General features: G+C 38.9%; 1 protein-coding gene across 6 annotated transcripts in view; it reads right to left on the bottom strand.

Moving 5' to 3' along the window:
- LOC135202951 (A-kinase anchor protein 7-like) overlaps positions 1-24,662 on the bottom strand; it is a 47,497-nt gene extending 22,835 nt beyond the window's left edge. For 3 of the 6 annotated variants that reach the window (XR_010311833.1, XM_064232445.1, XM_064232447.1), the window contains exons 1-2: positions 8,659-8,798; positions 4,826-5,640 (exon numbers count right to left, since the gene is read on the bottom strand). Coding sequence is in view for 5 of the 6 variants with exons in the window: in XM_064232445.1 (XP_064088515.1) it covers positions 4,826-5,640; positions 8,659-8,713 (870 nt within the window). In the remaining variant the exon portion in view is untranslated. Of the gene's footprint in view, positions 1-4,825; positions 5,641-8,585; positions 8,799-9,329; positions 9,485-24,581 lie in introns of those variants that run through there. The other 3 variants (XM_064232450.1, XM_064232448.1, XM_064232449.1) reach the window with 3 other exon arrangements.
- Between the last annotated feature and the right edge of the window lie 415 nt (positions 24,663-25,077).

Consider the following 25,077-nt stretch of genomic DNA (forward strand, 5'->3'; position numbering starts at 1 on the left):
AAACCCGGAGCTTTTCTCGTCTTGGATGAAGAAAGTTGCGAAGGCGGTGAGAGAGGAACTGGTGCTTGGAATTTTTCCGAAAACAATTCCTTCAGTAAGCGCGTTAACATGCTATAATCCGTAGAGGCTTCTGCTGGCTCTTCTTCTTCTGCAGGATGTGCATCGTTAGAAGACTCTCCTTGATCTTGACGGGTCGAAGTTTCTTTAGCTAAGCAAGAAGCACTTGTCATTCGAGGCTCTGTTCGTAAGGGGGAGCTCCTATCCGCTGAAGGAATAGACGAAACAATGAGCGAATGTTCCGTTGTCGTCCTTGAAACTCTAAGACTTTCTTGTAAAGCCTTGTCTTTCGAAGCCATCAGAGGCAAAGGTTCTTCAAAAGCCTCTTTGCGGGATTCCTGTCGAGCTCCTCTCAGTTGAGTACGCTTATCTTTCTGAATGGAAGAGAAGTCTGATCTAAGTTGAAAATCCCGATTAACCGGGCGTTTAACGTCATCGCGAGCGTCCTTGATCAGGGAGCGAGACTTAGGACTCGCAAGAAGATGCGCGTCTTTCAACGAAAGCTTTCGATCCCGCTGGACTCTATTGTCTATAAAAAGTTTATCCATCAAAGAAGCGTCCTGAAGCGGGACATGCTCTAATGGACGTCGAGCGTCTTTAAAACTTCGCTTAGAACGCTTAACTTGCATCGGGGCATCCTCCCGAGCGTCCTGGTGAGTCTTACGATCTCTCTTAAAGCGTTGCGAGTTCTCATATTCTAAAGCACGAGCCTTTCGTCGATATTCGTACAGTATTTCCCTTTCTTGAGGAGTAAGATCAGACACATAATCTAAACGTTGCTCTCTTTGAATCCTAGAGCCTTCTCGAACGTCCTGATACTTCTGGCATTGGTAGGCTCTCTCATGATAGAAGCGTCGAGTTGATGCAGAAGTCCGGCGAACGTCGACACGAGGCTTCTCTTGCTCGTTCTCAACCTCCTGACAAAAGCAAGGGCCGCCTGTGTGACATCTAACGCTTCTGTCCCCATCGCCACTTCTGGACACTCTCTCTCCGGAAACACTTGCGTGTTCTCGGTTGAGTCTGAAGGATCCAGAAGACGACGACGCAGGAGAGGCTAAAGAACGAGGCGAAGCCCACAAAGGTTGTTTCGATCTTTTAACAGGAAGCCAAAGATCCTTTCTACGCCGTTGAGGCTCTTCTTCTCTCCTTGCGAAGAAAGCCGACAATCGTTGACGCAATTGCATACGAGTCTCATTAGATGGTGAAGTTCCACGTTCAGACGAAGGACTCATCATATGCGAAGAAGGGCGAGTTAATGCCTTCTTCTTCCTCTGGACTCTAAAACGATGAAAGTTCTCAAAAGCGTCCTCATCAGAAGACGTCCTGAATCTCTTCTTAGGAGTCAAGTCTTCGAAATGTTCGGGTGATGATGAAAGAATAGGACGAGAAGTAGGACGTGAAGCGTCCCCTTTCTTAAAACCTCTCCTAAGAGGACGAGAAAGACGCTGGCCGCCTGTGCGACATCTAATGTCAATCTCGTTCTCCTCTTGAGAGGCCCTCTGAGAGCTCCATCCCCGGTAAGGAGAGGACGCCTCAGAGGACGAAAAACACTCTTTCAATATCCTCGCTCCTTCACACGCTTCGGCAGCCTGGGAAGCGTCCACAGGATCTGCTGAAGGGACGCCAGACCGGTGGGAATTTCCCGTAGCCCTCCTTCGGTTCTCGACATGTCCATTCCCTGAGTCCTGGGAGTCCGACAGAGGTCTATTCCTAGAGGCACTATGGGACCGATCTGACGCCCCCTCCACTACACTAGGGGCATTAATATTCTCACTACACTTCACTGTGGTCTTCAATGCACTCACTTTCGATTCTAGTGCACGAATCGACTCCATGATGGAAGAAAGGGCAATACCTTCTGAAGTAATAGCTTCATTACCTGAAGGTAAATACACAGGGTTAGATGTAACAGAATGCAAATTACTACCCTTACTTTTCACAGAAGCACTTCTGGAGGAAGATCTTCTGATTCTATCCCTTTCAAGCTTACGAACATACGAATCATAAGTCTTCCATTCATTCTCAGTTAACCTTTCACACTCTTTACACCTATCATTCATCAAGCAAATATGATCTCTACATTTCGTGCATAATGTATGAGGATCCACCGAAGCTTTCGGTAGCCTCACTTTACACTCTAGCACGCTACACACTCTAAAACCAGTTGAACCAGAACTAGACATATTAGAGAAAACCAAAACCAAATCCAATGAAAAACCACAATCGCGTATGCCAATCCACCGAGCAAGTTTCAAAAACCAAGAGACAATCAAATACTCAAGTGAACAAAGAGTTTATCCAAAATCCTAGGTGGAGGTCTGTAAACAGTTGTTTACCGACCGGCGACAGAAAAAAATCTGAATAGAAAATGGGAATGGTTCCTGACACCCGCCTCCCAGCGGCGGGAATGGGTACTAACCACCTGGCCGACCACTGCGTGTGCCGGGAGTTTTGAAATTCTGTCGGACTTCGGAAAATACAGCTATATATATATCTGACAGGTAAGTGTCATGAACAAATTAATTTTTTCTAGTGAAAGACCTTCTGGTGACCAACAGAGCCCAATACTGCTCTCTTAGACACTAAAGAAAAAAAATGACAAACAAAGTATGTTACAATTAAGTATTTAAGTAATATTTGGATAAATGAACGTAATTAGCCACTTTAGAAATATAATACTATATACTACATTTAGGAATCACAATTAAAATTATAGGTATCAATCAGTTTCACAAACTTAATAGTAGTTAATTAGATCTTTCTTACATACAAAATTCCTATTAACTTTATGTGTAATTATGTGTTCTGTATTTTTGCTACGCTAAGAGTGCTTTTGATGACTTTCCTTTGTTCCTCTGTAGCTGAGATAGATATAACAACTCAATAAAACTTGAATAACAAATGGATTCCTTTTGTAATAGTTGTATGGTAGATCATTTTAAGTACCCTATTTGCCGTTTTACTACACTTTTTTATTAAATGGATAAACAAATTGACCTGCGTCCAATGAGGCTGTATTACGGATGGGAGACCGAGGTTAGGTTAGGCTATGCCTGTCCTACAGTGAGCATACTGGGAAAGCACAAAAACTGTTGCTAAATATAAAACATTGAAAAAAAAGCACCTAATTATTACAGTAAACTGTGTTAATAATAATAAAATAATGAAAACCAGCCAAATCATCCATCTGTTATCACTAAATTACGATAAATTGCTTACGATACATCAGCAGGTAGCTTGTCAGCCATTTGCAATGAATGGATGTAAAAAAATCACAGGGCTGCCTGTTGTTTGTTTATGGTAAATATCCTTATGGTAAATATCCTACAAGTCCATACTTTATTTCAGTATAGCACTTTCACAATATTGCATTTTATGCACAGAATCATAAACCTTTTCCTACAAAATCACTTTAATATATCTTTCAATAATGTATGGTGAAACACACTAAAATTTTGTTTCCCACAAAATAGCCTTGTGGAGATATGTCTCGTGCATGGGGGAGTCTTATTTGCCAGCAAAAACAGTACCTATTGGTATAGGAAATGACTGATGGCAAAGTAGCACAAGTTATGATGCTTGTTCATGATGTCAAAGCTACTTCACTTTCTATCTGGATGCTGACGTTTCTAAGCATAATCTGGTAGTAATCTGCTCCTGTGATAAAAGGACAGATGGACCCTGGTTCAGGAAAGGTTCTCAATACCATGAATCCTTCACCTTCGTCACATAACTGTCCTTTCTTATCCATTATGATGCTTTCATGATGTAGACTGTCAGTTGCATCTATGATACTCTTGATGTTTGACTTCTACATTAATCAGGCTCAGAAATAGTCTCCAACCAGCAAAATTTCCTTACAGTAATAAAATGAAAAGTAGACAGACTAACTCAAGAGTACACAATTACCAACCTCATGGGGCTACTTTTGAAAATGAATATCAGGGTTTCTGACCCAGAGCACTTTTGTCTTAGGAAATTATGGCTTCTGATGTTTCACCTTAATCCTAGGAAGCTTTCAGATGCATTCTACCCCACAATTTATCACTTTGGGGTTTTAAACAGCTTGTCTGTTTTACATCATGTGAATGAAGCAATTATAAGTATATAATGGGATTTCTGTGAAAAAAAAAACAAAAAATTAATTTTTCATACAAACTGGGTAATATACAGGCAGTCCCCAGGTTACGACGGGGTTCCGTTCTTGAGACGCGTCGTAAGCTGAAAATCATCAAAAATCCTAAGAAAACCTTACTTTTAATCCTTTGGGTGCATTCAAAATTATGTAAACTACATTCTTATTGCATTTTGCATCAAAAAACCTTCAAATATTGATTATTTTAAATTTTTGGTGTCATATTTCTTCTGCCAGATGAGCTTTGTAGGCATTGTAACCCTGGAAATAATTTCTGATGAATATAATTGAAAAGGCCTTAACCTTGGAATGTCGTAAGCTGAACCTGTTGTAACCCAGGGACTGCCTGTACAATGTAAATTCCAGCCTCCCAAGCCCGCTAATTTCTCCAAAATAATAGCCCAAATGACATGACAAATGAGACTTGTTTATTTGAGACTGGTAGCTGTCCACACATGCACAAAACCACTGGGTAAGAACCATTTTCCACTCTTAATTTAATGAGTGACTGAATTGTCTGAGACAATTTTGAGCTAAAGCAATGACTAATGATCAGTAACTGGGTTTTATGGAAAATGTATATAAAAAAAATCTGTGTATTAAAGTTAAATCAATACCCTTATACATACTTACTTCACTGTCAGAGACTTGAACTCCAACAAAAAAGTTTGGTCTCATATTTGATAACAGTTTATTATCGACACTTTCAACTTCAGATTTACTCGTTTTTCGTTTGCGCTTTCTTTTCTTCTTTTTTTCCTTGGTTCCTGATTGAGACGATGTGCCATCAGCAGATTCTGCTCCTATTTTATCCTTATCATCATCTAAAGCAGATGTTGACAGATCATCTAAACTGTTTCCCATGAACAACATGGAACTTTCAAGTGATTCACATTCTGTTTCAATGAAACCCAAAGAAACATCACAGCTTGACAAGTTTTCTGTAGACTGTAAACTATCTTCTGAGCTTTCTAGTGAATCAGTTCTTACACTCAAATGAGCGCTCACTTTATCAGATAAACTTTGGAGCTTCACCAATGGTTCTTTAAAAACTGGCGATGAGGTCAGAAGGTTCGTATTTTCTTCACTGCTCTTTTCATTCATTTTGCAATCCTGCAATGATATTTCACATTCCTCTCCTTCACTTTCAGTTGTACGCTTTTTTGCAGGAGGACTTTGTTCATCCCATAATTCTTTTCCTCCAACCCTCTTACGCTGATGATCCTGACTGGTAAAGTTCTCACTATCTTCATCATGATCACTTCTGCAGTCCATTTTAATGTCAGCTGCAGACAAAACAACTGCTAAAACCTGGTCCTTCCGGGGAACTGCCAGATATAGTTTGTCTGATTCTGTTATTTTCAGGAAAGACAGTCTTGGTTGGGATCCAGTGGAAATTTGCTCAACTTTCCTTACAGGTAACAGCTGACTTTTTCCAAAAAAAATTCCTGAAAATAAAAATAAATATAAATACGCAATTTAATATTTGCTTTTTTAAATACTTACTTCTCCACTATATAGCTTTTATTTCCACGCCAGCAGTAGTTCAACAGATTGAAACAAAAAATGAGAACTCTCGGTTTTGTATCTGTTCCTATCCATCTACATCCCTACAACCCACCAGGGGAACAATAGGTACAAACACCTGTAGCCAGTCTGTCTACTTCTGTCCACTTTGAATGTGGAGAGGTAGGGAGGGCAACTGATATAATAGAGAGGCAAGAATTCAAAAAATAAACCTCAAATTAAGTTTTCATATTTTTTACATGAACCATACCTCTCCATTATATGACTGATTCAAACATTTAATATGGAGGTGGACAAAGTGAAAATTAGCAGGCCCTTTAAAGGATAATTATTACAATGCAAATATGTACAAATAAGTGTTTGCTTACCTAGTGAAACCAATACACTGGCAGTTACTGATGCCTTGACAGATTTGTCACTCGCATATAAGAACATATAAGAACCTCATCATGAAGATACCTGAGGTCTCTTTGGAGGATGACCCCTTCAGCATAAGGGAGGGTAGGGATACTGTGTCAAAACCCAGCAGAGCCAATGATGGATGTGAAACTCGTAACTACAAACATGAAGGTACACTTCCTATACTCAGCCATGAGTACTTCCAAGCTTCCAAACAAAACTTAAATGGAGCTAAAAACGAGACAGAAAAGCTACTTATCAATTCAGGACATCCCTGCACAAGCAAGAGGAGCTAATGTATCTTAATGGCTAGAACGCCCCAAAATCCCTCTAAAAATGTTTATAATTGCCTATTTTTGTTATTTTTATGACTAAATACATTTTTTATGATAAAAATGTATTTACGGTAGTAACAAAAATAACATAATATCGTAACCAGTGAATGTTTTTTGATGAAAAAGTCTGCAAATTACCGAATTTTCCACAATTTACAGAAAAAATGGGTCACAGGAAAATCCTATATACGGGGAAATTACCCGAAACCAACAGACTCCAAGGAGGGCAACGCCGATATAATATTTTGTGAAACTTGGGCTAACTGATTTATTGAGACCTTTAAACCCTTAGTACTAGTCTTACAGACCTAACTTCCTGATTCTTGTTGCCTTTTCAAATGATCAGACTCTCTTCATTTATGATGTTTCACCAATTTTACCATAAATTCATTTGACCAACATTCACATACGTACTTGACAACGGTCATTCACATTGCACTCTTTTCCTTGACATTTCACACGTCATAAGGATCAGTTGAACTAGAATAAAGCTTAATACAGCAACCTCTTACCTTACAGGTCATTATTCTATTACTTTTACCATCCATATTGAAAAGCAAATTCAAGTAAATTTGCAAACCAAGTCAACAGAAAACTGAGCACAAAAGATGACTATTTACCATTCTACCAAAACTGACGGCAGAAGTAAAATGAGTGGCTACAGGTGTTAGTCCTTTATTGTTCCTCTGGTGAGGAGTGGGTGAAGTACACTGATAGAAACAGATATTCATTGAAAACCGAGTGTTCTCATTTTTTGTTTCAATCTGTCAAACTACCGCTGGTGTGAAGTAAAAGCTACATAATGAAGAGGTAAGGTTTATCCTTGAAAAAATTAGATTTTACAGTAGTATGTATTATTTTTATAAGTATTATGTTCACCGAGTAACATTTACTGATACTGTATCAAATGTCTCTTGAGGTAGGCTACTTGGTTTTACTTGTACTATATATGGGTATATTTTGTCCTTATTTTGGCTTCTATAGCAATCTTAAATTCATGTAATACAAATGGAAGGGTATTACAGTACTATTTCTTATAAATAGCTACACCTAATGAAGTACACTATGTAAACATAACGAAGGACAATATACATACACCTGTTCATCATATAAATATACAAGCTACACACACAAGGCCAAGTTAAATAACTACTCCTAGTGTCTGGAGGTATCATACTGCATATATAAACTCAAATTGGTAACTACTAAGATTACTAAAAGAAATTTGATTAATTATTTACGTCACACACAAATTTACATTTACAATAGCCTACTGTACATATAATATTTACTTCTCAAATATATATATCTGGTGGAAAATAAATTAAACAAACAGCCTACAGCACAAAATATACAAATCAAAAGTAATGCAGATGTCTCAGAGCTCCAGTAAATTTGCTACATTTAACAAGTGACCAGCATGCAAAAAAGCTATATAAAAGCAGGAAGGATGAACAATTGAAAAAGCTATGTCCCTTAACTAGGTTAGGTTTTAGGATGAATCCTTTGAATTACCATTGTCACACTATTTGAATTAGGGTAGGTTAGCATTGAGGATATGCCAAAAGTAGAGGTAGGTATGGGTAGGTACTAGGTACCTAGTATTTTACTTCGTATGGCAGTTTCATATATATCTCATTTTGCTGACTAAACTTCCATCTTTTGAATTGTATGCTTCAATATTGAACTGTACTGTCGTTTCACCAATTAAATGTCAAGTGAAAAAAAAGTGACCATTTGGCGGATCAACGTCCGCACAACGATGTTCTACCCTACACCCCCAAAATAGGCTATCAATAAAAAATTCCGCAGGTCACCACACTAATCAAGCCAAACGGACTACAGGCTAGATTATGTTTCAGATGTTAGCAAGAATGTAACTTGTCACCCACTAACAACATTACATGGGTCCATGCAAGGCTACCGATTCACATTTAGCTTAGTTCAGAATTAGCCTAGGATCTTTAGTCTGGCTTTATTTCGGGTTAATCTGTACCGAGAGTAGCCTATATCAAAGCAATTTAACCTCCTTTTGCGGTAACCCAGGGTACGTGAGAGTTTGGAGTAGCTCAAAGGTATACCGGATTAGGCTACGACTGGTCCACTTTCAGCCCTATGGATAAGTGCCCTACCAATCTCAAAAGTACTAAAATCATTGCTTGTTGCTGCAGATTAGTTTCCCGGAACCATAATCCACGTCCTTACTTGCTGTCAGCAGCGCAATTGGTTTGTTTTTCCGGATATTTGAGTGGAATAGCATGTAGGTTATTAAGAGTCGTGGTGTCTGTAATTGGGATGAAAAATCGCTCCATTCGTTTCAACGCTGTGAACTCAGCTTGGTTATACGGCAGGCCTGGCTATCTTTCAGATTTAAGTAGTCAAATGCTATATTTTAATTGTAATTAAGTTAAATAAACTAAATATAATTGCAGATGATGCCAAAAATGTAATGGAAGCTGATGGTCTAAAAAATTATTTTGGTTAAAAGTAACTTGGGCGAAGAATCGAACACATGTTATTTGTCTTCTACATTCGTGTTTATTGAATGCGTTCTTTACACCTACATCTTCTTTGTCTATAGTATTCTTTATTTCCGAAAGAAATTAATATTTATTTAACTAAATATATTTGTAGTTACTTTGATCTTAAAGAAATAAATAATTATCTAAAATGAAAAATACAAGTTTTCACTTTGGCATTATTTCAAGTGTTTCTTCAAAGGAAACAAAACTCATTCCCTGCTGTTTTGATGTACTACAGGTAATTGTTATTGACGAGTCGAGACATTCATTGAATTAAAACGGACTATAACTGCAGACAAATGGCTATATTCATTTGAATATCAACGTGCGATATGATATTATAATGCAACTCACATCAAATTCACGGTTATATCCAGCACCACCAAAGCCAAGAAAGTTCTTTGTCTTCTATCACTAGAAAAGAGCTCACTGTAAAGCAGAGGCCTGCCTGGTTATATAGCATTGTCAAATTGGCCCAGCGACGTGCAACCAAGTCGTGCGTGTACATAGTACACTGACAGAAAGTTATCTGACGAGGAATAAGTTAGATCTTCACTGAGCAGCGCAATGACTTCGAGGTCCCTTGTTAGGCTGTTCGAGTGCTTAAAGGTCTGACTGAACACGCTCCATCATTGTTATTATTACTATAAAATATGCAAACATACAATTGTCAGAAGCCTGGAAGGCTATTAACTTGCAAAGGCAAGTGTCTGTTGAATGGAATGTGTAAAGGAGAAAATCAGAGAGAAGAAAATAACCGAATGAAAATTTAAAAAAAAAATACATGCACATGAACCTCGAAGGAAGTTCTAAAAGGTTAAGTAATGGTGCATGGAGTTTTAACGTTGCTTTACAGCCTCTCAGATACTAAACGAAATGCTGTGATGGAGTTTAGTCAGCCTGCGGGACTCTTGAAGTCCATGCCAACTTTTCAAACTGATAAAATATGCCATGATGCCACTGCATCGTCATCGTCCGAGTTTATTTTTGAGGTTCTCCAGTAAGCAGCTTTATAAAGAGTCCACCGCGTGGTTAATTTTTTCTCAAGGTTTGTGGTTTTATTCCTACATATTAAGGGAAAATTTCATTTTACTAATTTATTTATTCATTTATTCAATCATTCATTATTGACAACAACTAATACTATCAAGATGTTTAAAAAATAAAAGATTTTCACATGCCAAAAACGATATAATTCTTTATGCATTTACAAAAATAATTACTTGCATGATAGGATTATGCTTGCTCTGAGCCAAAACCTCCACTGCATATCGTTTTTTTTTATTTAACATATAAAATAATCGTATGAATTAATTGAAAATGTTTGCCAAGTTGAAGCCTACAGGAACATCTTATACGCAGACAGTTCTGGAAATAATTACTTGAACGACAGAGCAAAGGTTGTTTTGAGATATGACAAGGGACAACCTATGCTTGTGCAATTATTAAAAAAAAAAAAAAATTACCTGGGTACTTTCCATTCCATCCCCATCTCCCTCTACCAACACCCCACAACAGGCCCCGAGTGTGTCTATCGTTTTCATTCAGCGTAATTAAAATTGTAATTACTCTTGCGGGCAATATATTTCACGATTTTTTCTCATTTCACGCGGAAATTGAGTGTGAGCGCGGATCTATTAGAGTGTTTGGAAATGTATTTTGTAAAAGTAGAAATTGCTGACGTACTTTTTTGTTCATTATTTTTTTTTCTTTGTCATATCTCTTTAATTAAAAAAATATATATTGCATTTTCTTAGCGTAGATACCATTGGAACTGGCAAGGCAAGAATGCAGAGAGGGGTTTGACGCGAAGGGAAGAGAAAGACCTTCAGCCTGCCTCTAGAATGAGGCAAGGTTATAGGAGCCAGGGAAAACAGAAGATGGCAAAGTCCAAATCTGGTAGCCCAGGAAAGAAAACCGGTGACTGTCACGATAAAATTTTTTATTGTTTTCCATATGAAATCATTTCTTGCATTTCTAGTCTGTTTTTCATTTCATTTTCAAATATTATTTTTTTCATTGTTTCCACGATTGTCAATCCAGTTTTTAGCTAAAATCAGTCAGGCAGTCATCGTGTGAAATGTCAAATGTCCAATGATTTTGTCTAGTTTATTTATTTGTTTATTATTATTTTCTTTTTTTTTTTTTTTTTTTGGGGGGGGGGGGGGCGTGCTAACAAAGTCATCATTTCGATTGGGTGGTATTTATAGTGTGGGGTTCCGGGTTGCATCCTACCTCCTTAGGAGTCCATTACTTTTCTTACTATGTGCGCTGTTTCTAGGAGCATACTCTTCTGCATGAGTCCTGGAGCTACTCCAGCCTCTAGTTTTCCCAGATTCCTTTTCAAGGATCTTGGGATCGTGCCTAGTGTTCCTATAATTATGGGTACAATTTCCACTGGCATATCCCATATCCTTCTTATTTCTATTTTCAAGTCTTGATACTTATCCATTTTTTCTCTTTCTTTCTCTTCGACTCTGGTGTCCCATGGTATTGCGACATCAATGAGTGATACTTTCTTCTTGATTTTGTCAATCAACGTCACGTCTGGTCAATTTGCACGTATCACCCTATCTGTTTTGATACCATAGTCCCAGAGGATCGTTGCCTGATCGTTTTCTATCACTCCTTTAGGTTGGCGCTCGTATCACTTATTACTGCAAGGTAGCTGTTGTTTCTTACACACGCTCCAGTGGAGGGCTTTTGCCACTGAATTATGCCTCTTTTTGTACTGGTTATTATTATTATTATTATTATTATTATTATTATTATTATTATTATTATTATTATTATTATTCAATCAACGCTCAAAGGCAATGGGCTGCAAAGCAAGTTTTGACAGAATAAAATGCCCAATGCCCAATGCCAAACAACTCCAGAAGAGAAAAAAAATAAAAAGTAAGCAAACAAGAACTATATATATGATAACAATAGATAGGTAACAAACACAAATACAGTGAGCTAACTACAGCAATTTCATTTATCAAATAGAAAAACAAACCAAGAGGGAGGAGGAAGCTCAGAACGAGAGAAGTCAGTCTGGAAGCAGGGCACACGAAGCTGCAAGCATTCTGAAAGAAGCTGTCATCAAGATGAATGGTGTGTTATTCAGGATGAATTAGGCTGAAAGCAGGCAGGATGTATGAGGCTTACATCAAGCTGGCAACTTAGTGAATGACCTCACTTCAGGATGAATGAAGCTGGAAGCAGAGCGAATGAAGGAAGCCCTTTCATACAATCAAACCACCCTCCTCCTCCTCATCATCAGAATCATCACCACCATCATCGTCGATCGACGCCTTCTGATGATCCTGCGGGGGGGGGGGGGGGGGGGGGGGGGGAGGGGGGGGGGGGGGGGGGGGGGGGGGGGGTCGGTCTGTCCAAATACGCGGGCGCCCGCCACGAAAATAGATCCATTTTGGCGCCAGATTTATTGTCAACAGAATTTGATTGAACCGACCGGAATAGAGAGGACGGATCGCAAGGGGATGAAAGGAAGGGGAAAAAATGAGTTTATTGTGTCCAAAAACTATGATTTTCCGCCATGAAAGGAATCGCCTCCACCCGCCCCCAACCCCACCAAATGAAATTCAGGGCTTGGGTCTAGCGCTATGCAGCCCCAGAGCCGATTGATTCGATCACAATATGCCCGACTTCGGTCTTTTGCAAGGCTTGATCGAGAGAGGTATTTTGGGGAGGATGGTAGAGAGAGATAGACGGGGAGATAGATAGATAAGCAGAGAAAAATATTGCTTGATATAGACAGAGATGCATAGACAAAAATTCCATTGTCAGTACAAATTAGTCTTAATTTAGATATATATATATATATAATATATATATATATAATATATATATATATATATATTATACCAGATTCAAATTTTAGTGAAGAAAACGACAGTATATCTTTATTCTATACTTCCTAGAGAGATTCTAGGTTACAAAACAAAATGAAAATAAGTTTCTTAGTACTCTGATTTTCATTCCGTTTTCATTTCATCGTAGGATAATCCCGAGATCCAGCTTCCAATCAGAATGATATGCTTCTGAGACAAAACCGGAGCTTCAGTGAAGAAAATGAAAATAGAACTTCCATTCTTATATGACAAATATAACCTTCAGGAGATAAAATGAGAAAACTTTTTCTATCTATCTTCTACATCGATCTAATTCCAGGAATTAGATGAAAGCTGGCGCGCCACTCTTGAATGATAAAGGTTTAAGTACGGAAGAATCATACACCTGTCAAAAATTTCAGTTCTCTCATACCATAAAACCTCTTTAGAGTAAAACGCCAGACAATTTTCTGTTCCAGGTAATCTTCCTTATCCACCGATCCAAGTTCCAGCAAAGACACAGATAGAAATATATACACGGCTTTCCTGGTATTCTTCTTCTGTGGAGCATCTAGCTTCCAGCGTGGAATCTTTCATTCCAGGTATTCTACTTACGGGACAGAGGCATATTCCAACAATTTAGAGTACCTCAACATTCCAGGTACTCCGCTTACGGGACAGATCCTTGTTCCAGCAGTCAAGAGTAACTCAACATTCCAGGTATTCCGCTTACGGGACAGAGCCATGTTCCAGCAATTTAGAGTAACTCAACATTCTAAGTATTCCGCTTACGGGACAGATCCTCGTTCCAGCAATGAAGAGTAACACAACATTCCAGGTATTCCGCTTATACGGGACAGAGCCATATTCCAGCAATTTAGAGTAAGCTCAACATTCCAGGTATTCCGCTTACGGGACAGATCCTTGTTCCAGCAATTTAGAGTAACTCACATTCAGGTTCCGGTTATACGGGACAGACCTATCAGCAATTTGAGTAACTCAACATTCCCAGTATTCCGCTATACGGACGAGACATTCCAGCAATTTAGAGTAACTCAACATTCCAGGTATTCCACTTACGGGACAGATCCTTGTTCCAGCAATTTAGAGTAACTCAACATTCCAGGTATTCCGCTTACGGGACAGAGCCATGTTCCAGCAATGGAGAGTAACTCGAGTAACTCAACTTTCCTTGCTAATTTCTCAATTGACGCAGTTTTCTCCGTTCCTGGAATCTGGAATAGGGATGCTTTGTATTCCTGTGTTCGCTGGCAATTATAATCCTCTCCCGGGTTGAGATTTGACCTTTTGTCTAAACCAGGTCGGTTCCCACTTTACTTTATTGTTAGGCACTGGAAGTTCCGAGCAAAGTAAGAGGCTGGAATGGATATTCTTTAACGGTCCCAGTAGCTTCCAGCACGCGTGTAAAAGTATAAAACAATAGAAAATGAAATCGCTTCACTTCCTATAAAGGCATGCAACGATTCAAAAGTATATAAAATGGAACAGTATATATGGATATATATAATATATATATATATATATATATATATAGATATATAATACGCAAGTGAAATGACAGCAATACCAAGGGTACTCACGGAGGAGATACAAAGCGAAATACTAAAACTAAAAATTTACGCAAAAGTAAAATCGGAGGTCAGAACATCTCAAGTGACCACAAGGACACGATATAGTTCATCAGAACACAGCTGTCGCCATCTACAGAGTTGCTGAAGTTTCCTCGGCACAACCGAGCTTTCTGCACAGCGTATAATGCTGTATGAAACTTTCAGCCGGCTGTGGTGGCCTGTGAGGTTGCAGTGCCAGGCGCATGAGCATGGCTAACTTTATCCTTATATAAAATAAAAAAAACTACTGAGGATAGAGGGCTGCAATTTGGTGTGCATGATGATTGGAGGGTGGATGATCAACGTACCAATTTGCAGCCCTCTGGCTTCGGTAGATTTTAAGATCTGAGGGCGGACGGACACACAAAGTGTCATCTCAATTGTCATTTTCTGTTCCTATGACGGCTTGCAAATAAAATTAATAAAAAAAAATCAAGAGATACATGAAAAAACCATGCTCTTTATCCCTGAAGCAGCTTGCAGTCAGTAAAAAGGAAAGAGAGAGAGAGAGAGAGAGAGAGAGAGAGAGAGAGAGAGAGAGAGAGAGGTGGAAGATACACAGAGGAGATAAGAAAGATAATCACGAAGAAAAAACTAAGCGATATACAGGGTGTCCAAAAAGCCCCAGTACCATAACACGTACGTATTTATTGCTCAGAATGGTACTGGGACTTTATGGACACCCTGTATACCAGGTCAGGAAGATCAATAAGTGAGATATATGTGCTTCGCGATGGGTGAAAATCAGTGACTAAAAGTTCTAATCCAATAAACGAAGGAACGAAACAAACACAAATGATGACCTCTCATTAAAACTGTTAATAACCGAATCTGCGAATAAGAGAACAAAGAGAGATAAGAAGAGATGATTGAATAAGCGCTCATGGTTAATATCCAACCGAGACTTCACGAATGAAATACGAATGCGAATAAGCGGACAAAGGATAGAAGAAACATCTGTTGAATAAAGACGCACAGAATGATGGAAATGAATAGAAAATTTTAAAAATGAGACCGTGAATAAGTGGGATAAGGTTAAAAGAAAAAAAAAGATGGAGGAATGATAGTGGAAATCTTTCAACTTAGTGGACAGATTTATTTTTTCGATGTTTGAAAAAAAATTTAAACAAATAATGGTGGAGGAACTTTTCGATGTTTTCTTTTTTAGATTCAAACAAACAATGTAGTTATTTAATTTTGTATTTAATGACATTGTTGTCAGTCCTAAGTTAAAACTTACGTTGAAAGGAAAGAAAATTCGATATTCTATTAATTTTTTTCAATGGCAATTGATCACTGTCTCTCACCACAGCAAGGGATTCAATTTCCTTCGAATGAGAGAGAGAGAGAGAGAGAGAGAGAGAGAGAGAGAGAGAGAGAGAGAGACTGGCATATTATAAGTAGAGTGACATGGGAATAGTTTCCAGTTTTCATGTCCTCTAATCGAGAGAGAGAGAGAGAGAGAGAACACACGAGTTCACACTACAAGCAAAAGCGACACAGAAGCCATCGTCACTCAAGCGGATAAACATTGACACAAGGGGTTGGGGCTTAGAACGTTAAGTGGGGTGGAGGTGGGGGGGGGGGAAGGGGGGAGGGGCTTGGGATGAACAACTGCCGTAACATATCATGAAAACTCCCCCACCCCCTCCCCCAGCAGCCCCTAGCGTCCTTCCGTACCCGTCTCTCACCCCCTAACGACGAAAACAGCTTCTGAACGCAACCAACCAGCCAGGAGACGACACCGCGAGGAGCCGTTACAGAGGCGAATTCCTCTACCTACTACTACAACTACTACTAACCCCCTCCCGGGAGCCAGCCAACATGCCCTTCACAAATCTCTCAGGATGGCGCTCCTGTGTCTCCGAGATATGGCTAGGCAAATACCGCGAAGAAATTTCGGAACAACAGTCTGGGACGAGATATTAATACGGCGATAACTGGGCCATTAAGGAGAGGGGAAGGAACTCCTTTGAAATCCCCCGGCCGTCTCTGGCGGGGTAGTGGAATGATGCCTACGGAGAAGTACAGACGGCTTCGTCGTCTTCTTCTTCTTCTTCTCGTTTATGTACAGGAAGCGAGGCCTCTCAGAGCGGACTTATGGCTATAAACTGGAAACTTGTTTTTCTCGCTGATGCTCGAGACGGGAATCATCTTAGTGGCTGGCGTTCACTACGAACGGGGATCTCCTTCTCTCTCTCTCTCTCCTCTCTCTTCTTCTCTCTCTCTCTCTATCTCTCTCTCTCTCTCTCTCTCTCTCTCTCTCGTTTATGTGTGCGCTGAGAGACCTCTGAAGCCGGTAGAAAACTTGGAAAAAGAGGTTTCAGTGACTAAAAATATTATTATTAATCATAAATCTTAACTAGGAAAATAGAGAACCTACATAAAATTAATGCAGCTGAGGCAGCAATTACTTTTAATAAAAAATATTATTATTATTATTATTATTATTATTAGCAGTAGTTTCAACAGACCGGTGAATAACATTCATACAATCATCTAAGCCTAATCTGAAGGTGGTTTTGTTCACAAGCGAAGGAGATGCAACATGAAGCTAGAAAAAGTTAAAGAAGTTCCGCAGCTGAGGAGTTACAAGGATTAGGATGTCTCAAAGACTTATCAGTCCATGCTAAGATGAGATAAGAGGAGACATCGTGTGCTCACTTATCTGTAGGAGCAGGATTTAATGTTCATTCACAGTGTCCTAATGATTTTGTCTAGCTTTCTTTTAAAATCTTCCACTCTGTTACTGTTTAAAACTTCTTTCTGGTGGCAGTTTATTCCACGTGTCACATATTTTGTATGTGAAGAAGTTCGGATGAAGAAGAGTGAAAGTGTCAGAAAGCAATCGAGAGAGAGAGAGAGAGAGAGAGAGAGAGAGAGAGAATTATATATATTACATATTAATGCTTGTCGTATATCTGCACGTTACATGTGTTTATCCAGTAACTTTAGTGAGAGAGAGAGAGAGAGAGAGAGAGAGAGAGAAGAGAGAGAGAGGAGAGAGAGAGAGAGAGAGACTCCGTCCGAATGAATATGCATCAGGAACCACCGCCAAGCGTCGGAGGAAACGAGCATTTTGAAGTAGTTGGTCATGTATCGTTGCGCCAGAAAGCTCCTGCCGCCTAAGTTTACTTGAGAAGTTTGGAAAACGAGAGGCTTCAGAAAAAAAAAACATTAAAAGTGGGTTCAAATGGAGGAGCAATTTAAGTATGTATGTATGTAGTATGTATGTATGTATGTATGTATCTTTGTATGTATGAATGTATGTATATATATATATATATATATATATATATATATATATATATATATATATATATATATATATATATGTGTGTGTGTGTGTGTGTATAGACATACGTACACACAAATATATATACATACATATATATATATATATATATATATATATATATATATATATAATTAAATACTGAACGAAATGAACGTACACCTAATGAGAAAGAACTGGCTACATGAGTTTTCATAATGTTTTTCTGTGGGAATATCAGATATGTCTACACATGAAAAAATTTTATGAATATTTTTAAATAAACATCTAGAAACAAGAAAAATGAATTTTTTTTTTTTTTTTTGCAATATTAATTTCAGCGTTGGCCATTGTGTGGATGGGTAACCACTATACAAGTCGGGTCAGCGACAACCAGGCCCCCTTAATCAAAAGCGAGGGAAGGTGATGGGGCTTGCAATCTCATCCCTAAAATACAATAAAAATTAAACGGAGATGTTAGGTGTCTCAGTTTATTTTAACGTTAGAATTATGACTCACAAAAATAGTACATAGAAGACTGCTTAAATTTTCCAAAAAAAAACTTGTTCTTTTATGACATTCATTTTTTAAACAAGAAAAGAAACATTTAAACCTTAGAGAGAGAGAGAGAGAGAGAGAGAGAGAGAGAGAGAGAGAGAGAGAGAGAGAAAGCAAAGAAATCTCTCCTTAAAACTAGTTCAGTAGAGAGAGAGAGAGAGAGGAAAGAGAGAGAGAGAGAGAGAGAGAGAGAGAGAGAAGAAGAGAAGAGGACAATTTGGAAATTTAAACCGCAAAACTAAGCTCAGTTACAGAGACAGAGAGACGAGAGGAAGAGAGAGAGAGAGAGAGATGGGAAATTTAACCTCAAAACTAGTTCAGTTTACAGAGAGAGAGAGAGAGAGAGAGAGAGAGAGAGAGAGAGAGAGAGAGAGAGCGATTACCTGACAGACGGAGGGCAAACAGAACCCGACTCTCTCTCTCTCCAGAGAGAACTACCTCATCGGTGCTCCTCGAAAGTTTTCCAACAAGGACGAGCTAAGTGTCTCGCATAAAGATCCTTTGCAAAGGGAACTTGATGAAGGCATTTCATTCCTCTCAGGTCATGTAATTTCGAGAGGCAAAAAAAAGTGTGAAGAAGAAGAAGAGGAAGAAGAAGAGCCGGGTAATATTTACATTTCGACGTGGGAAGTGAGGCGGCAGACGATTCCTGAAGAGGAACCATTCGCGAATTTCGCGAACACTCGAAGAGGAGACGAAGTAAAGGGATGAGGGATGAATGTGGAGGTGAAAGGATGAATTAAATGTTGACAGAGAGAGAGAGAGAGAGAGAGAGAGAGAGAGATGCGTAAACAGACGTCAATAAATAATCTCACAAAACAGCAAAGTCTTTAGCAAAAGACCACAGATTCAGGTATGGTTTTAAAATCTACTGCAACCGTATGACCAAGTAGCGAATGTGGACCTGGTGGTCAGTTGACTGTGGTGAGTCGCATCCTGGAATGATGAAATAAGTGCATAGGGGGTAGCTTTTATAGGTTTCTCAAGCTTTCATAAGGCTTATAATACATCCTTGAACGGTGCATTTGAACTTATTTCTTTTATTTCCACATCATGTACAGCTTATTCATTTTACGCTGGAAGCTTTCTGTTCTATAAGCCCGATTCCCACTTTTGTCCATGATTAATCTCGGCCTCATTAGATTTCTGACTTTTTTGCTGGTACTTCTTTGGGCATTGCTTCAGTGACTTGATGCAAACCCATAGATATCCTTTTTCCTCTGACACTCATTTGCTAGTACTTCTTTGGGCATTGCTTCAGTGACATGATGCAAACCTATAGATATCTTTTTTCCTCTGACACTCTTTTGCTAGTACTTCTTTGGGCATTGCTTCAGTGACTTGATGCAAACCCATAGATATCCTTTTTCCTCTGACACTCTTTTGCTAGTAGTTCTTTGGGCATTGCTTCAGTGACTTGATGCAAACCTATAGATATCTTTTTTCCTCTGACACTCTTTGCTAGTACTTCTTTGGGCATTGCTTCAGTGGACGGTTGATGGCAAACCCATAGATATCCTTTTTCCTCTGACACTCTTTTGCTAGTAGTTCTTTGGGCATTGCTTCAGTGACTTGATGCAAACCTATAGATATCCTTTTTCCTCTGACACTCTTTTGCTAGTACTTCTTTGGGCATTGCTTCGGTGACTTAGTGCAAACCCATAGATATCCTTTTTCCTCTGACACTTTTTTGATAGTACTTCTTTGGGCATTGTTTCAGTGACTTAGTGCAAACCCATATATACCCTTTTTCCTCTGACACTCTTTTGCTAGTACTTCTTTGGGCATTGCTTCAGTGACTTGATGCAAACCTATAGATATCCTTTTTCCTCTGACACTCTTTTGCTAGTACTTCTTTGGGCATTGGTTCAGTGACTTAGTGCAAACCCATAGATATCCTTTTTCCTCGGATTGTGGCATATGCATGCTCTTGTTCTTCCAGACATACTGTGCAGAGGGTAGCAAATACACACACACACACATATACATACATATATATATATATATATATATATATATATATATATATATATATATAATTCTATTGTCCCCTTTCTTTACAATCCAAATACCATATTCTCCCTCTTTCCCAGCCCTCTGTTTTTTCCCTTCTCTCTGCTTTCTTTTTCCCTTTCCTTGGACAATCCCAGCGCCTTTTTTTTTCTTTTTCACTTTTCCCCAAGAGCCTCGGGGAGATAACCGCCCCCGCCCCCGCCTCCCCCTCCCCCTCCCCTCTCGAGACCCCCCACGCCCCCCCCCCCACCTCTCTCTCTCCCAAAACCTCCCCCCCCCCCCCCCCCCCCCACAGCAAAGTGTCCCAGAGCGGGTGTACACCTCAGCCTTTTATAGCTCTTTGGACAGTTTTGAACGCTGCCAAAATATTTCCACTTGCGCCGCCATCTATACAGATAGGCATCTGTTACCCAAAGCCTAAAGGTGTCGTTGTGTTGGTGTCTGTTCGGACAGGGAAGAGGAGATGGCAGAAAGGACGAACAGAAGGAGGACGAAACAAAGATGGAAGAAAGGAAGACAAGATGGAAGAAAGGAAGAATAGGACGAAACAAAGATGGAAGAAAGGAAGAATAGAAGGAGGACGAAACAAAGATGGAAGAAAGGAAGAATAGAAGGAGGACGAAACAAAGATGGAAGAAAGGAAGAACAGAAGGAGGACGAAACAAAGATGGAAGAAAGGAAGAACAGAAGGAGGACGAAACAAAGATGGAAGAAAGGAAGACAAAGATGGAAGAAAGGAAGACAAGATGGAAGAAAGGAAGAATAGGACGAAACAAAGATGGAAGAAAGGAAGAACAGAAGGAGGACGAAACAAAGATGGAAGAAAGGAAGAATAGAAGGAGGACGAAACAAAGATGGCAGAAAGGAAGAACAGAAGGAGGACGAAACAAAGATGGAAGAAAGGAAGACAAAGATGGTAGAAAGGAAGAATAGAAGGAGGACGAAACAAAGAGGTAAGAAAGGAAGAACATAAGGAGGACGAAACAAAGATGGAAGAAAGGAAGACAGAGATGGAAGAAAGGAAGACAAAGATGGAAGAAAGGAAGAATAGAAGGAGGACGAAACAAAGTTGGAAGCAAGAAAGAACAGAAGGAGGAAGAAACAAAGTTGTAAGAAAGGAAGAGAAGGAGGATAGAAGGACGAATCAAAGATGGAAGAAAGAAAGAAAGGACGAGACAATAGGGGGAAAAACATAAGAGTAAAGGAAGCGAATAGAAAGAATGAAAATGTGACGGGAATCAAGAAATCGGTGTCGGTAGATGCAGCGGTCGGTGGTTGGATGGGTGATCTTTGATGATTGCCTGATGTTTTTTGACACATAACCCCAATGCGTATTACTAGAACCTGCGGCAATCCTTAGAGAGAGAGAGAGAGAGAGAGAGAGAGAGAGAGAGAGAGAGAGAGAGAGAGAGAGATGCCACTGATAGATCCCTAATCCCTGATCCCTTCAGGCTGTATTTCAAACCCCACAAAAAAATCTCCACTTTCTTGAAATACAATAAAGCTGTTTGACATATCTAGAAAGTGGAGTACTGTAATCACTTTACGTAATTTATCTTTCCCTCGTCCTTAATTGAATCTGCTATACTTGCAAGTCGCTTTTTTTTGGCTAATTAAATGCTTTTACAATTAAGTCATCCATTGACCATCTTGTGGTAAATCTTATCAGAATATGTCATTTCATCTTGGGGAGACGTTCTTTATTCACTCTTTTATCAGACTACCGTTATTAACAGTTTATGATACATAAAGATATGGGAGAACAATAAAAACATTGAAAATACCGAAGCGAACGAATAGATATATACAAAAAACACAAACCTATGCTCAACTGTATAGATTCCCATTTGCGGCATAAAAACACCTGACGGTTGCCATGGAAACGTCTATAGAGGCTTTTCGATGCTCTCATCCATAAAATCTTCCGCTTAGGAATCAGTTGCCAAGGATCAGTTTGAATACGTCTTTATCCGGCTACAATGAAATCGCCTTACAACAGAGGTAGTCATGTCATTTTAATACATAATCAGTGATACTATAAAATAAATGACGCATTATTTGAAGTCCGGTGTTATATTACTTTACTTTCGAATGTTTTCGATTAAGAAAAGTTGCCAAATCGTCTTTACTTCACGTAATGAAGCAAGCAAAACTTGCTTTATTCCTTATACTTCGCTGCAGCCGTTAGAGAAGTTGAACAACTTTAAAGAGTAATGGCAGCAATATGTAGGGTTGTGAAGCGATCTGTGTTGTAGCTGGTTTAGACAAATAATATGACGTTTAGTTTTCATCTTATCGAAAGTGGTGGTTGAAATTCGAAATTTTGTATCAGTGTTGAGTTGTTCGTTGGACGAGTGGTTTACGTGCTCGCCTACCGATTTGGTAGTCCGAGTTCGATTCCCCTCCTCTGCCAACGTGGAATCAGAGGAATTTATTTCTGGTAAATAGAAATTTATTTCTCGTTATAATGTGGTTCGGATCCCACAATAAGCCATAGGTCCCGGACGTAGCTAGGTAACCAGTTGGTTCCTAGCCACGTAAAAAGATCTAATCCTTCGGGCCGCCATCCCTAGGAGAGCTGTTAATCAGCTCAGTGGTCTGGTTAAACTAAGATAAACTTTGTCTCAGTTTTGAAAGCTGATCAACAAAGGGGCCCAGAAACACCAAAGGGGCAGGAATGTGTCATCACTGAACTTCTAATTAATTTTAATCCACAGAGTCCCTGATCCCGGGGCGTTCGAAGATTGACTGATTTATAGATTTTAGGCATAATGCCAAGCACTGGGGCATCCAAGGCCACTCAACGCTGAAACGGAAATTGACAGTGAAAAGGTCTGGAAGGTGTAACAGGAGGAAAACCTCAAAGCAGTTGCACTATGAATTAATTGTTAGGAGAGGGTAGGCAGTAAGATGGAAGAAAGAGAATATGAACGGAGGTACAGCAAACGGAATGAAAGGGGGTTGCAGCTAGGGGCCGAGGGTCGAGCTGCAAAGAACCTCAAGTAAATGCCTACATGCACCGCATGAGTTTAAGTATATATTAGTTTAACCAGACCACTGAGCTGATTAACAGCTCTCCTTGGGCTGGCCAGAAGGATGGGATATTTTGACGTGGCTAGGAACCAATTGCCTACCTGGCAACGGGACCTGCAGCTTATTGTGGGATCCGAACCACATACACTGACGGCACTAGACTCCTAAGAGCGGTAATATTAGACAGCCTCATGAGTCTACTTCTCTAGGCATTAACTAAACAAATATAACAATGTTCTTTCTTTCTTTCCTATAATAGATTCACATCAACCGTTCATTTGATGTCTAAGCCAGTCCCTTAAGACGCTCCTGATGGGCTGTTGATAAGCCAATAGCAGGGGTGGAAACTCTCAGTCTCTCTCGAGAGTTCACATGGGTAGGATCAATGTTCCACGTCTCCTGAGGGCTACGTCTTTCAAATGTATCCCTCAGAAGAGGTGGAACATACATCCTACCTATGTGATCTCTCGAGAGAGACTGAGAGTTTCTAGCCCTGTGACTGGCTTATCAACAGCCCATCAGGTGCGTCGTAAGGGACTGGCCTAGACATCAGATGCACAGTTGAAGTGAATCTACTATAGTTCCTACCATTCTACCCCTAAGACTCATTTCTTCTCCTTTGTATTTTCTCACGGAGGGCCTTGATTAAGGGCTTACCAGGGTCATAATCAAGGGATCGATACAGGGGTCTATGAAGGGGCTCAGTTAAGGGATCGATACTGGGTCCATCATCACGGTTTTGACCAAGGGATTCATAATCGGTTCATCAAGGGTCTTTTTAACCAAGGTCTTGAATAGTGTGTCATTTTCTGGTCTTTCGTTTAGGGCTTCATAACTGCTCTTCTAAATATATATATATATATATATATATATATATATATATATATATATATATATATATTTACAAGTCGAACCAAATGCTGATTACAATTAAAATTACAGATGTTTGTCTTTATATTATATATATTATATATATATATATATATATAATATATATATACACACATATATATATATATGTATATATATGTATATATATATATATATATATATATATATATATATATATATATATATATATATGTCAACGCCACCGCCTCTTCCGATTAAACCTTATTTTATTTCCATTACTTTCCAATCGCATGTAATGCAAAACCTAGTCTTGCTACAAAGATTCTGTAACACTAGGAAAAATAGCCCCAAGCGGCGTAGCATATTATCTTCATGCAGGGAAAATTATAATAATAATAAAACATACAATAACTGACGTGAAGTCATTTAACTCTGAAGTTCAGGGGAAAACTTCTCATCCAAGTTGTGTCTTCGACTTGGATTTCCACGGACTTTTCTCGCTGCTGCCTGGAAAGAAAATTGTTTCCTGTCATTCGATTCAACATGTTAATATCAAAGGTATTGCACAGCTTAACTCTTATCATCTTCAAATCAGTTTCTTTATTATTATTATTATTTTTATTATTATTATTACTATCATCATTATTAGTTGTAGTAGTAGTAGTAGTAGTAGTAGTATAGTAGATATGCCTATATATATATATGATATATATATATATATGATATATTATTATTACTATCATCATTATTAAAGTTGTAGTAGTAGTAGTAGTAGTATTAGTAGTGAGTAGTAGCAATGCCATATATATATATATATATATCTATATATATATATATATATATATATATATAATATCTATATATAATAATTATTATATATATATATATACACACACACACAC

Source organism: Macrobrachium nipponense, chromosome 33, assembly GCF_015104395.2.
Source record: "Macrobrachium nipponense isolate FS-2020 chromosome 33, ASM1510439v2, whole genome shotgun sequence".
Lineage (NCBI taxonomy): Eukaryota > Metazoa > Arthropoda > Malacostraca > Decapoda > Palaemonidae > Macrobrachium > Macrobrachium nipponense.